This window comes from Diadema antillarum, unplaced genomic scaffold (genome assembly GCF_040938485.1).
Source record: "Diadema antillarum isolate AM-2024a unplaced genomic scaffold, OU_Dant_1.0 seq00000076_RagTag, whole genome shotgun sequence".
NCBI classification, from domain to species: domain Eukaryota; kingdom Metazoa; phylum Echinodermata; class Echinoidea; order Diadematoida; family Diadematidae; genus Diadema; species Diadema antillarum.
Window position 1 is genome coordinate 1239219 of NW_027271170.1, and position 13570 is coordinate 1252788.

General features: G+C 36.9%; 1 protein-coding gene across 1 annotated transcript; it reads left to right on the plus strand.

Annotated features, from left to right (window-relative positions):
* The first annotated feature begins 7879 nt into the window (after positions 1–7879).
* On the plus strand, positions 7880–12680 carry LOC139726055 (uncharacterized). Its single transcript, XM_071637137.1, has 5 exons — positions 7880–7981; positions 9668–9756; positions 10092–10239; positions 10654–10719; positions 11843–12680. Exons 1-5 carry the CDS (start codon positions 7882–7884, stop codon positions 12328–12330), a joined length of 891 nt encoding a protein of 296 aa, XP_071493238.1. The 5' UTR covers positions 7880–7881; the 3' UTR covers positions 12331–12680.
* The last annotated feature ends 890 nt before the right edge of the window (positions 12681–13570 follow it).

Below are 13570 nucleotides of genomic sequence, written 5' to 3' on the forward strand. Positions count from 1 at the left end.
AGAGGATTTACATTGCAATAACAGTTATGTGTGGAATCTATGTGATAAAAAAACAACAACTTTACTTTCCCTTTTAGTGAGTGGCATCTGATAAAGAGGAGGAAACTGTTCTGAAATTGGGAAAAAGGAATTACATCTCAAAGTTGATAATCTTGTTTGAGAATACACCAGTGAAATCATTATGTAAAACGTTAGAGTGTGTGTCTGAGGTACAGACTTTGATTTTTTAATGCTATTATGTTAGATGGAGGTTTAAATGTGCCTCTTTTTATCATGATAAGGAATCAAAAAGGAATGACATGGATCAATAGATAATGAATTTGACATTCCATTGAGTTTTGATTATGAAATGCCTTGTGGAATGACATTTAAATTTTCATCAGGTTTGATTGAAATTTCAAAAGATTTGATTAAGCTTTGAAAAGCTTTGAAAGAAAGTGAGGACATGTTTGCAATGCCAGTTGAAAAGTATGCCATATCTTGTGTTTTGCACATCTGTAATATGTGTTGTTTAGTCTAATTCGTTAATCAAGAGTTTAATGCATTATTATTATTTTTTTTAATCTGCAACATCTTCTGATGGCACAATGTGCAGCTTCAGACTTTTACCCGTACAATGTTAAGAGATGGGTGTTGTGTGTCAAAAAGTATAATCCTAAGACCTAACATGTAATTCACATTTATCTCTACCATCCTACATATAACCAGGGCTCCACACTAACTTTTATTTTTGGTGGCCCAAAGGTAAACATCCGACCTATTTTGGTGGCCCCATCAGGCCACCAAATTTTTCATTTCTGAAATTTTGGTGGCCCGACTTGCGTTTTTGGTGGCCCCAGGCCACCGGGCCACCGTTAGTGTCGAGCCCTGATATAACTGAAACAAAAGTCAGGTATTTGGAGAGGTTTTATCTTTATGTAACCACAGAAACAATGTTTGTCTTGGTGCTAAGAGAAAGAGAAAGAATTTAACTTGAAACCATACACGTGGTCTACAAATCACTGCCTTTATCTGTGTGCCTGAGACTACAGTCAACTCTGTAGGATGTTTTTAATACTTATTCACAGGCAGATGTGTATGTGTCATTTTCATGACAAACTTTGACTTTATTGTACATTGTATTTTTATTAGTGTCATGAAAAGTATCTCATTGAGGAAATGAGTACAGTGGTGTGGATTTACATGTATTCATGTGTGCTTGACTACAGTAGATAGGATTTTAAGGCTTGGGTGTGTAGAAAACTCTGACAGGTCTCAGTGTAGAATGCTTGAAAAGAGGAGTGTGTATCTACCAACTCACACTCTCCTATTTAACATGTCAATACATAGTTGTACATTTATATTTTATATATATATAAATAGATATATATATGTGAAACATATATACATGTATAATGTATTTACTGACAAGACTTTTGATCTATTTTCTTACTGTTATTGAATGAAAGTTACAGAAAATACCATATGAGAATAATGACTGTCAATTTGTGCTTTCATGACATGGAAAATGATAGTAAATCTTGTAAAGTTGTGAAAAATAGATGCTGACTGGTAGATAATAATAACCCAGAGAGAGGGGGAAAACAATGTGCACATCCCCCTGGATACTTCTTTGGATAGTTATTTTATAAATGCAAAATAATAGTATTGCTACCAAATGTCTATGTATTACCTTTAAACCACATTTTACCTTTAAACCACATTTTACCTTTAAACCAGTTCAGACAGCTCACTACCTATTTTAACAGCATACAATTGAATTACTGACATCTCCCAGGTATTAACATTGTTGTTATTTATTCTTCTTATTTTCAAGTGGTGTCGATGTCTTTGCAGACCAACAAATTAAATTGATTTGATTCCAGAGACTTTCTTGGTTTTGATGAATTGCTGCAGCTCCAAGGTTGATGTCGATGCAATATTTCTGTCTAAATCTCATACAAGAGTCTAACTCTCACCAATTTTTCTGTCCCTTTTGGAGAGCTTGGTATTCGATAGGTTCTTCCTTTTTCTGTGACTCAGTGATTGTCTGGTGTATCTTCAGGAGCATTTTGTTTCAGAGGTTGGATAGTTGTTCTTTTCTGTTTTCACTAGACTTTAATTCTTGTCTTCCCATTCCAATACTTTTTGCTTTCACTTGTTTGTATCAGAAAACTTTTCTTGATATCATTTTGTGCTCCATGAAGTAGAATTTTTTAGCATTTCTCTGCAACTCTTTTTGACATTGCTGATGTACAAAATGATGAAATTTATGTCTTTTTGTAATCATGACATGTAATACTCATTCCAAAATCATATGGTCTGATTTTGCTCTGTATGTTGTTGTGTTATCCCAATGAAACAAGTACAGCATCTGTAATTTATTGTTGGAAACAATGCCATCACCTGTGTAGAGTCTTTTGTTGGTGCTTAGTGTGATCTGTTGTCAGTGGATGTTGGATTTTGCACTTTGGACAATGAGGGCAGCAAACACATGCATCTTTCAAGAAGTCCATGATGTTTGATAAATAAGAATGATCTATTTAAAGTCAAAGGATATGCAATGAAGGAAAAATGATGATAAGATTTGAAGGGAAATTCTGCTAACTTTCTTTTAGAAAATGATTCATATCATTTCAAATGAATTTCAAATGAAATTCTCAATATAATTTTGTAATCAATGTATAATACAGGTTAAAGGGACAGTACAGTATTGGTGGAGATGAGAATTCGGCTTTTAACTTTTTGCGAGATACCAAGAAAACACTTATGAAATAGTACAGAGCATATCATTTTAAGAGGAATTCAAATTTTATTTGATGAAAATTGGGTTTGGTATGACTGAAACATCCAAAAACAAAGTAAAACAAAGCGGTCGTAATAAAGTGTGGGTCTGTTTCGGATATCTCGGCCATTTCAAAACCAATTTTTATCAAATAAACGTTGAATTCCTCATGGAATCACATGATATTTCATATTTCATAAGAGGTTTCTCATTATCTCACCAAAAAATGTTAGAAACTCGAAATTAGGTCTCAACCAAAACTATACAATCTCTTTAATACAGTGTATCAAAATTATTTGGACACAAGATTTGTGCAGCTGATGTAATTCTATGAGACAGATTGCATTCCTTTATCTTAGCCAACTACCTACATCACTGCCTGTGACACATATGAATGCTGTAGGAACACAAGCAATGTACCAGTAATATTGGGATGTAAATACATGCAGCATACTGTTAGTCTTGTATATGTGAATGTGACTTAAAGGGATCATATAGTTTTGGTTGAGACCTAATTCAGGTTTCTAACATTTTTGGTGACATAATCAGAAACCTCTTATGAAATATGAAAGAGCATGTAATTCCATGAGGAATTCAACATTTATTTGATGAAAATTGGTTTTGAAATGGTTGAGATATCCAAAACAGAGCGATTCTAATAAAGTGTGGGACCCACCTTTTATTACGATCGCTTTGTTTTTCTTTGATTTTGGATATTTCAGTCATTCCAAACCCGATTGTCATCAAATAAACTTTGAATTCCTCTTAAAATGGTATGCTCTGTACTATTTCATAAGTATTTTCTTGGTATCTCACAAAAAGTTAAAAGCCCAATTCTCATCTCCACCAATACTGTACCATCCCTTTAAAAATCAATGTATGCAGACTGATACTTGTTTATTTCCAGACATTGATTAGAATAGAGGGGAATGAAATAGTGGTCTATGAACAGAATCATATTTCATGCACACTGTAAAAGAAAGTTTGTTTCTGCCGAGCACAAAGCCTGTATACAGCATGACAAACATAAGAGAAACTAATGTATGCTATTGGATTTACAGTATATGCATTGGTGGACAAGCTCATTACAAGTCACTGGAATGAATTACATAATATCTATACACTATAATACCGATCAATGAATATATTTATTTTCAAGTGATTTTATAGGCCATATGGCTAAAGACATGAATACAATCATTCTATTTTCATGAAAATAAAATATGTATATCGGTAAATTGAGTCTACTGTAGTTACCAATGCTGGAAAAGATCTTGTATGAGGATCTATTCATCATGTGTGTATTATGATCTATATATATATATATGTATATATACATATATGAAGAGTTTGCTTGCAAAAACCGATAAGTCCATATTTGCCAAATGGAGATATTTGCCATTAAAGGTCAAGAAAAATAAAGAGAATAATACAATTTTTGCTTCTTTTGACCATAACTTCAAAAATGTACCTTTTTATGTAGTGACCAATATATCATTTAGAAGGTATTATTTTGTACTTTATGACAGATACCATACTTCAAAATCTTCAAAAATGGACATCGGTTTTTGCAAACAAACTCTTTATATATATGAAGGGATAAGTGCAATATAGTGCTAACCCACACTTTTGTCAAAATTGAGTTACATGCATTTTCATAATCCTTATCCTTCACTCTAACCTCTGTGAAAATATCATATTTGAATTAAACCAATAAGATGGTAGAAAATGCATGAATTCATGTTTTATTAATGTACAATGTATGGACTTTCCAAACATTCAACAGCAATTATCTCAAAATGACTATTGTGTGGGTTAGCACTATATTGCATCGACCCCGTCATATATATATATATATATATATATATATATATATATATATATACATATAGATAGAAATAGATGATAATAGAAGATATGATATATCTTCTATTATCATCTATTTCTATCTATATGTATAATAAAGATGTGGAGGACTGGAATAGAAGATATAATACTATTATATCTTCTATTCCAGTCCTCCACATCTTATATATGAAGACACACCTGTCATACAGCCAATTATCTCTCTCATTTTCTTATATGTCTCTACTTCTTTGTAATAATGTAGGAACCTACACATTCAGTTGGAAAAAAAAAAACCAGCAACATTTCGCTATTATAATCATAACTTGATTCTTGGCGTATCAGTGCATCAGCAAATGCTCCAGCAGCTGCTGCAAATCGAGTGAAAAAACGCAAGGCGGCTCAACACTAAAGAGGACGACTGCCCTCTCTCGGCACCAGCACCGTTATGTTTTTGGGGCCATGCATTGCCTATTTTCCTTTCACATTTCCGTATACTTGACTATAATTATGATCCTGCACTACCCTGCAGTAACCAATAGCAAAACTCTGTGCACAAATAACACCAGTTTGTTATGATGGAATAGGTAGCATGTGAGTCTATTGTTTGGAATATCTTATTTCTAAATTTCGACTTGATATTTGATTTACATACAGCTAAAAACATTATTGTGTACAATCGAGGCAACTTCTGTTGAAAATGAAATGGAACTTTCCTTATCCGTCAAATAAAGGAGATGCAGAAGAGTAGATTTTTCTTTTAAATCAGACATAATCATGGAATTTTTAGCTTCTCGTGTTTCTCAGGAGGTAGAAATATCGATCATATATATCTATGCAAATAAAACTAAACGATAAAGTCATGAACTCTCGAAAAGAATAAATGCTTTAAGTGAACGTCATTACAGATATTGTCATTTTACACCGGTCTTTCAGATGCCCCACTCAGGTCTGTTGTTGTTGTTGTTGTTGTTGTTGTTGTTATTTTAATTTTTTGGCGTGTATCATTCATTTATGAATATTTACGCCCAAAGAAGCCTAGTTAGTTTCCGTACAAGTCGTTCTTCTTTTTAGCCTTACATTGCATGGCAAACCACATATCTTTGTCCTGATTAATATCAAATTGCTTTCTTGATTGGAGAAACTTGTTTATGTTTTAAAAACTCAAGGTTGAGTTGTCATAAAATGTGTTAGGGTTTGCAGATGAATAATATAAACATAATATCTTGCCATAGAAACCAACCTTTTGTAATTCATCAGATATGATTTCATTTTTACACCTATTAATCATGCGTCAACAAAACCGTCTGAATGGCAACTTTCATCATATATATATATATATATATATATATATATTGTAATGGAAATCAAAATAATCATTGTCAATGGAACTATTAAGGTAATCAGAAATATACAGAATGTTGCTTAAAAGTAGCGTGTTTGAATGTGGTATCAAAGGACTGAAAGGACTCACTATGAACCATTAGATTTGCTTTTGTTTTGTTTTTGTTTTTGTTTTTTGTTCTTCTTTTTCTTTTTCTTTTTTTCTGTTTTTTTTGGGGGGCGGGGGGGGGGGAGGGGTTCACTTCCATGCTAGTACTAATGTTTCCTGGAACAAACAGTTTACCACCTGTTGAGAGTAGCAGGTGTTTTCCCTAATCTGAAACACCCCAGTCTTGCCAGTATCCCTTTCAACATTCAGTTCACAGGATGTGTTCAAACAGGAAAGTGGTATTGATACGGAAACCTAATATGGAAACTATCCCTTATAACAGCCTGTGGTTTGTCTCCCTAGTGGAAGTGTACGACCCTCGTCCAAGGCCTTCCCATAAACTAATAGCCATAGAGAGTGAATGAATCAGTGCATACTTGTATTTGGTTGTATCCGTCATGGTTTAGAATAAAAGATTTCAATCAAAATTTGGTAGGTTTTTGTACATGTCGCGTTCCTCCTGATAAAGAGACTACAAATGAATGTGTTTGTGTTCATTTGTACAATTTCCAAAAAGTAGCCACAATAAAGGGAATATAGAGCTTGAAACTACTACTCTGGTTATTCTTATTTTGTCATAAATTTGAAAATGGAAGAATGACTGGATGAATGCATTATGAGAGAGAAATTCATCACTGATCACATGTTCTTATAGCAATGGAAGTTGAATCTTTATCAGAGACTAAAACTTGGAATCTTACTTTCTACCCTTGTGAGCAGCAAAATGATGTATTGGATGTTTTTCAATCTCCTCTGCATTAGGTCCTACCTCCAGATGCTGAACTATAGGATAATTCTGCTTATAGTGTACCATCGTTATCCTTTTTGTTTGTTTGTTTGAATTTCGCCCCTTATCTTCTATAATTCTATCATAGAAATAGTTCCAACAGAAACAGCAAAAAGCTATTTGCTATACACATCACTCTGCCTGTATATCGTACACTTTTGTCTGCATTAATCACTGTGAGTCTACTCTTCAAAGATGACTAGGGTTAACCTGCGAAACGATAACACGATTTTTTTTCTCTCTCTTTTTTAAAAAAAGGAAAATTAAGAATTACATCCACATTTTTAACAAGCACCGCCTCAAACGCCAACAAGCAAACTGGTATAAACGATCGTGGTGATTGAGCAAGACAGTGATATACAACAATGATAATAGAAATCATTTTCCTACACGATATGAATATCCCAACTACTTTGCATTTATCATCGTCTCATTTTTAATCATTTTCTCGTTTTTTAATTGCTCTCTTCTTCAATCCATTGCAATATTAGTTAACAACAATAACAATAAAGAGTTAAGCTCTGAGTCACTTGTAATATAAGATGTTTGTTTATTCCGTTTCTATACTCAGCAAGCCATGATGTAGCTTACACGGTGGATAAACTCGGACTGGTCTGTCCAGGTCAGCCTTCTTCCGCCTTCTTATTATCTGAACTGGGTCAGACTGTTCGAAACATTTATCAGGTGTTAAAACAAGACTATCAGTTGGAATCAAAGATCCTTTTAGTCTGCGTGATGTTTATCACTATGGTTAGAAGGGAAAACGAGAAGGGAAATTCCCATCGTAACAAGAGACCAATCAGAGGTCAGTCCTACCTTGCCTTTGAACATGATCGACCTTCACCACCCACACACCACACCAGTTAGGTCCAATAAACCTGAAATCATCCTCTAGGTGATATAAAAAGGTAAAAAACTTTCCTTCACCAGAGAATGATAACAACTCGTCGGACGGTGAGCTCCTAAACACTGACAAAATTTGAGGCATTGATGATGGAGTTTGTGACGATGAGGTTTGTCTTGACCCTTTTCTCCTCCCTGGTTGTAGGAGGACAATTAGTGGCTACCATGACAACACCGCCTCCTGCAGAAGGTAAGTCATCTTTAGTTAGACTCATTTAATCACTTTTTATTGACAACGGCCTTCTAATTTCTTCTTCTTGTAGATATATTCCATTAGTCTTCTGTCAAATCAGTAGTTTTCATTCATATGCCATGGTAGCTGTACGCCTCTTGTCCTTTTCAGTACAAACGTTTTGCTAATTGTTATTTATCTATCATATTTTTTAAAAATCTAAGATTATACGATTATTTTCTCATATTAAAGTCTTTCATATAGGATATTTTACGTGATTTAGAATCAGCCGAAACACATGATATTCTGGATTTGCCCTCTAAAACTAAAAATAAAAAAGAAGTGAACTCAAAAGTTTTAAATAGAAAAATGACTTATCAGCAGCCTGTTCTAAAGAAACTGGATGTATCAAGGAATCAAACCAATGTGCAGTAGATAGACCTGATGATAAACATCCAATATGCAGTAATAGAGCATAAAACTACAACTGCATATAGACAAATAGATGGTCACAAAGCTCTATTTCTTACATACGGTAAATTTCTTACATACTGACAAATCAATAATGTTTTTTAAAGTAAAAGTCAAATCCATGGTAAAAGAGACCATTTTGCACAGAATAAACAAAAATAGACACAATAGTGATGGCTTCAAAATGATAAAAAGAACTATTTTTATGGAGAACTCGCAATTTTCATAAATTCTCCAGGAGAGTGACATTGATCAATGTTAAACTTTACAACTTGATGAGGTGATTATCTCAGCGATGAACTCGTATTCTAATACAAGGGTTGGCTTCCGGAATCGGACTTTGGAATGAAACTCGAATTGATTCATTTCACTCTTTGTTTTATTAAGCAAGGAATTCAAGGTACGAATAGAATAGGGTGCATACACGTATTCAACCCTTTATCATATATATTAGCCTAGTGACATTATCTGGTCAACTAGACTTCGTTATCATCTAAAAAAATGCATAAAAAGTAAAGAATTGTAAAGGCAAGTTGTACAGCTGTTTGATCTGATCACAGTGTACAATTTAAAACAGTTTACGTGTACTAGTGAGACCCAAACACTAGACCAGTGATGGAAAGGTGATCTTTCACAATTCTAAATCAGTAGCACATACCACTTATCTAACCTTAAAATATTTTACGGAAATCAGGGTTATGTTAGAAATTGTGTAAATTTACGACATTATTCGTAAATTATGTCATACGTGAAAAGCAGGAAGCTCTATCCAGTGACGGATCCAGAGGGGGGGGGGGGGGGGGGGGGACGCACAGGGCGCCCGTCCCCATTATTTTGAAATAAGATAACTAAAAAGAAAAGATGTAGGGGGGGGGGACTGCATGCGCCCCCTTTAATTTTGTAAAGGCGCCCTCTCTTTCCGAACTTCCTTTATCCGCCCCTGCTATCTCTATTTTCGAATAGTAGGTTTTACTTTAGCATGCCGTCTTGTACTCGTTATAGATTATTATTATCCTGATTTTCATTCAAATGTTACATCTCGCTTGCAATTTGCTTCAGAGCCTTGTAAATCTTCGTATGGCTCGAGCCAAGATGTCACTTGTAAATGCCTATACAATCTCGATATCAAGCTTTAATCAAGCGTTCATCACGTGATGGACCCTTTTGTTGGTTAATCACGTAACCCTGTCTGGTTTCCATGACGACCTTTATTCATCATACTTCAATCCACAGATGGCGATACAGAGCAGACAGTGAGTGAGATGTTGCAGGAATTTCGGGATGAAATAGACGAGCTTCGAAGAGCGATACAAAGTTTGCAGGTACGATAGACTATTCTTCCCACCCCCACTCTCCCTCTCCCCTTTTCAATTTCAATAAATGAAATTTATTCCCACCCTAGTCAAAGTATATTGGCGAAATCTTAAAAGAATTTATGTGAAAGAAAATGTAGCAATGAATGCTTAGTTTGAATTAGCATCACTATAAAATGTTGGCTGATTTGGTTACCAGTGATTTCTGGTCTAAACCTTTCTACCGGCTATAAAATATCATTGTATATATTATATAATTGCTATAAATCAATTTGAAAGTAATTTGCTAAAGATACATGTTAACTGAGAAATAATTTGATTAAGTTTGATTCATTTTGCCTCAGTCATCGAGAGGCAGCCAAGGTGAACTGCAGTCGTCCGTATCTTCATCGCCTGTCGAAGGTCTTCTTACCAAGCTTCGGAGGAGTCGAAGAAATGTAGACAGCTCCCTCTCTACACCATACACGTCCAATGATTCTCATGGTGCCACCGGTGAGGGCAGAAGAAAAAACAAACACACGGATAGGCTCTGCACACAGAAATCAATACATAACTTACACTCTTTAGAACTTTACCATTTAGTTTGAGGGTCAATACACTGAGCGTTTTTAACAAAGGAATCATTAGGCCTATGCTGTTCGCATGATTTTTATTTCTAATACAAGTGTAAGAACTTGTAAGCTTTTAAATGTGTTATTATGTATTTCAGTAAAACAAACTGTTCATTGTAATTTTTTGCTCAGTCCCATGCATTGTAATCAATTGTAACTATCCTCATTTTGTATACACGTTTCGTTCATTTATGTGTTCGTCTATTGTTTCTTTTTTTGGGGGGGGGGAGGTTGGACAGCAGTTCCACGGTCAATCACATAATTAGATCATTATCATTCGTATCTTTGACGGCAGGAGGAGTTATCTACACCCACTGGGGACAACCGAATTGTTCGGAAGGAGCAGAACTCATCTACACTGGTAAGTTCGCCAAACTTATTATTACTCATGTATCAATCCAGAACAAGTTAATCTTGGGATGCAAGGAATTTTTCCTGATAAAGGGGACCTCCAGGATAAGGAAGACTTTTTTTTTTAATTCAAATTATGTCTTGCTTTGAAACCCATGCCAATAAATGGTCCTGGCGTGACTACGATTTATGTGAAGAGAAAGCCACTAAATGACTAGGGGCGATGACGGAATCAAAATCCCATCATAAATTACGACTTTCTTCTGTTTGTGCATTTTCATGATACGCGTACGTCCAAAGTTCTACCGAATGTACAAGGTAGCATGATATCAGAGTGAAGTATCCCTTTAACTTTCCATGGAAGGGGCTAGATGATGCATAGCGGGCCCTACACTCTCATTTTTCCCGTCTCCTTCATGATGATGATGATGATCCACAGCATTTGTATGGCGCCATATATCTGTCACAGAAACATTCAAAGGCGCAGACTCCTCCAAGACAGTTAGCAATTGAATGTCTGGTGAAAAATGTGAATTTGAGTGAGGCTTTGAAGTGATCCAGTTTGTCAATTTCACGGAGGAAAGATGGGAGGGAGTTCCATAGGCGAGGAACAACAGAGGAAAATGCCTGGTAGTCCATATCCCTTGAGATGTGTGATGAGCACCTGGAGAGTAAGGCCAGATGAACGAAGGCCAGGGCGAGGCTGCCGTCGCTCGATTAGGGAAGACAGGTATCCTGGGGCCAGACCATGAATGGCCTTAAAAGTGAGCAGTAAGATCTTGAAATCAATTCTGTTCTTGATGGGAAGCCAATGCAGCTCAGCCAGGACAGGGGTGATGTGATCATACTTCCTCAGCCCGGTGAGCAAGCGTGCTGCTGCATTCTGTACTGCGTGAAGTTTGTTCAAGGTTGCAGATGGAAGGCCAGCAAGAAGACTGTTACAAAAATCCAGTCTTGATGTTATGAGTGAATGGATGATGCTTTCATCCTCTATTCTATCTTTTAAATTTCTTTTTGTTTTGTTCACTCCTCTTCCAAATCTTTATCTCCCCACTCCACCCTCCTCCTCCTCCTCCTCCTTCTTCTTCTCGTTTTATTCTTTAATCTTTTCTCGCCTCTCTAATTTTTCTTAGGCTCAGTGGCAGGGGCGTATGCAACGCACACGGGCAGCGGTTCAAACTACCTGTGTATGCCAATGGAGCCGATCTATGACCAGTTTGAGACGTCTGCGCACGCCAAACGAGGTCTTCTGTACTCCACTGAGTTCGAGACAAATTTGGCGCCGGTTTACCGAGATCTACACGACCAGACGCCATCATGTGCTGTGTGCCGAGCGCCGCCAAACCGCTTGACGAAGCTCATGATACCGGCTCGTAACGTGTGTCCTTCTCAGGAATGGCGGCTGGAGTACAAAGGCTACCTAATGTCAGCACTTTACACACACAAGAAGACTGAATTCATCTGTATGGACGGAAACGCGACGGCCGTGCCAGGGACCATTGGTAGCCAAGACGGTGGCGCCTTCTACATGGTAGAGTCCCGCTGTCTCGTTGGGGGCGGGATGCCATGCGGACCGTATGTCAATGGTTACGAGCTCACCTGTGCCGTCTGCACCATCTGAGGCTTGACGACCACATTGAAACAACATGAGCACCAACACACACACACACACACACACACACACACACACAAATATACTATGAATATTTCCAATAAAGAAACAGACAAACATAAAGGCAGACAGAACGTCTTTCCGCAGTCTGATTACAAGAAGAAATCAAGTCTCACGAGGTAATGACAATGGCTAATCATCATTACCCGAAAAGGCGAAGCTTGCGCGAGTCCAGGAAGAAACCAACGCGACTATTGTAGACCTATTATGAGTAGACCTATAGACCTGTAGACCTGTCATAATGGGTAAGGAGCAGAGCTAGTGCTGAGATGTTGACGGCCCGGAGCAGCATAAGGTGCCAGCCGTCTTGATGCCAAAGTCAGTTCAAGAGCAGCGAGTTGAGCTGAGGGAACATGTGCACCGGTACTTAAGTTAAGATTGTGGTGCAAGCTTATGAGCGATCATGCTATGTATGTTGTATATGCAGCTTCGATTACCAATACAGGGATTGGGAAAAAAGTAATCTGAGGAAAAAGTGAAATCGATTGTTGTGGTTGTAATAATTTGACATTTAATGTCGACAAGTAGTCATAAAATTCAAATTGAGTCATTTATCTGCATGTGTCACTTTCTTGTCTGTCTAGTGATCACAGAAACAATCTGCATACTCGTCATCTTCCTCCCCCTACCCCTCTCACATCTACCCTTCTCCCCTCCCCCTCCTAGCAGACAATCTGCCTACTCGTCATCTTCCTCCCACTACCCCTCTCACAGCTACCCTTCTCCCCCCCCCCCCCCCCCCTCCTAGCACCGGTAGTTTGAATATCATTTAATAGTCCTTAAGGTATTTTAGTATGATCAAATAAAAACGACAAAAATAAACATCCTGTTCAAGAAGGACTACCTGTTTTATATTGCGAGAACGGTTTCATATCCGATTCTGGACATTTCATCAGCCTGTCTGATTTGATGGCGGGAAGGCATCGTTGCCAGTTGGCGCAGACGCACTACCGACGTTATTGTTCGGAGCAAGGTGTCGAGGAATTCCCCTGATTACAGAGCTGTGCATCCTGCTCAAGGATGATCAAATACATGTACCTTCATCATCAGAATCACGAACATCAAAACTAGAACTCTGTCTTCTTCAGTCTTTTCCTTAAAAAAATAAGAAGAAGAAATAAAAAGTGTCAAAATATGTTCGGAGACGTCCTTGAAAATCATAATATCCACAAGTCTGTTGTGTTATACT

Excerpts from the sequence above, each read along its gene's own strand:
- LOC139726055 (XM_071637137.1), top strand. The coding sequence starts at position 7,882 with ATGGAGTTTGTGACGATGAGGTTTGTCTTGACCCTTTTCTCCTCCCTG. Across the intron at positions 10,240-10,653 it reads TGATTCTCATGGTGCCACCG|GAGGAGTTATCTACACCCAC; the intron begins GTGAGGGCAGAA and ends CTTTGACGGCAG. Across the intron at positions 10,720-11,842 it reads AGCAGAACTCATCTACACTG|GCTCAGTGGCAGGGGCGTAT; the intron begins GTAAGTTCGCCA and ends AATTTTTCTTAG.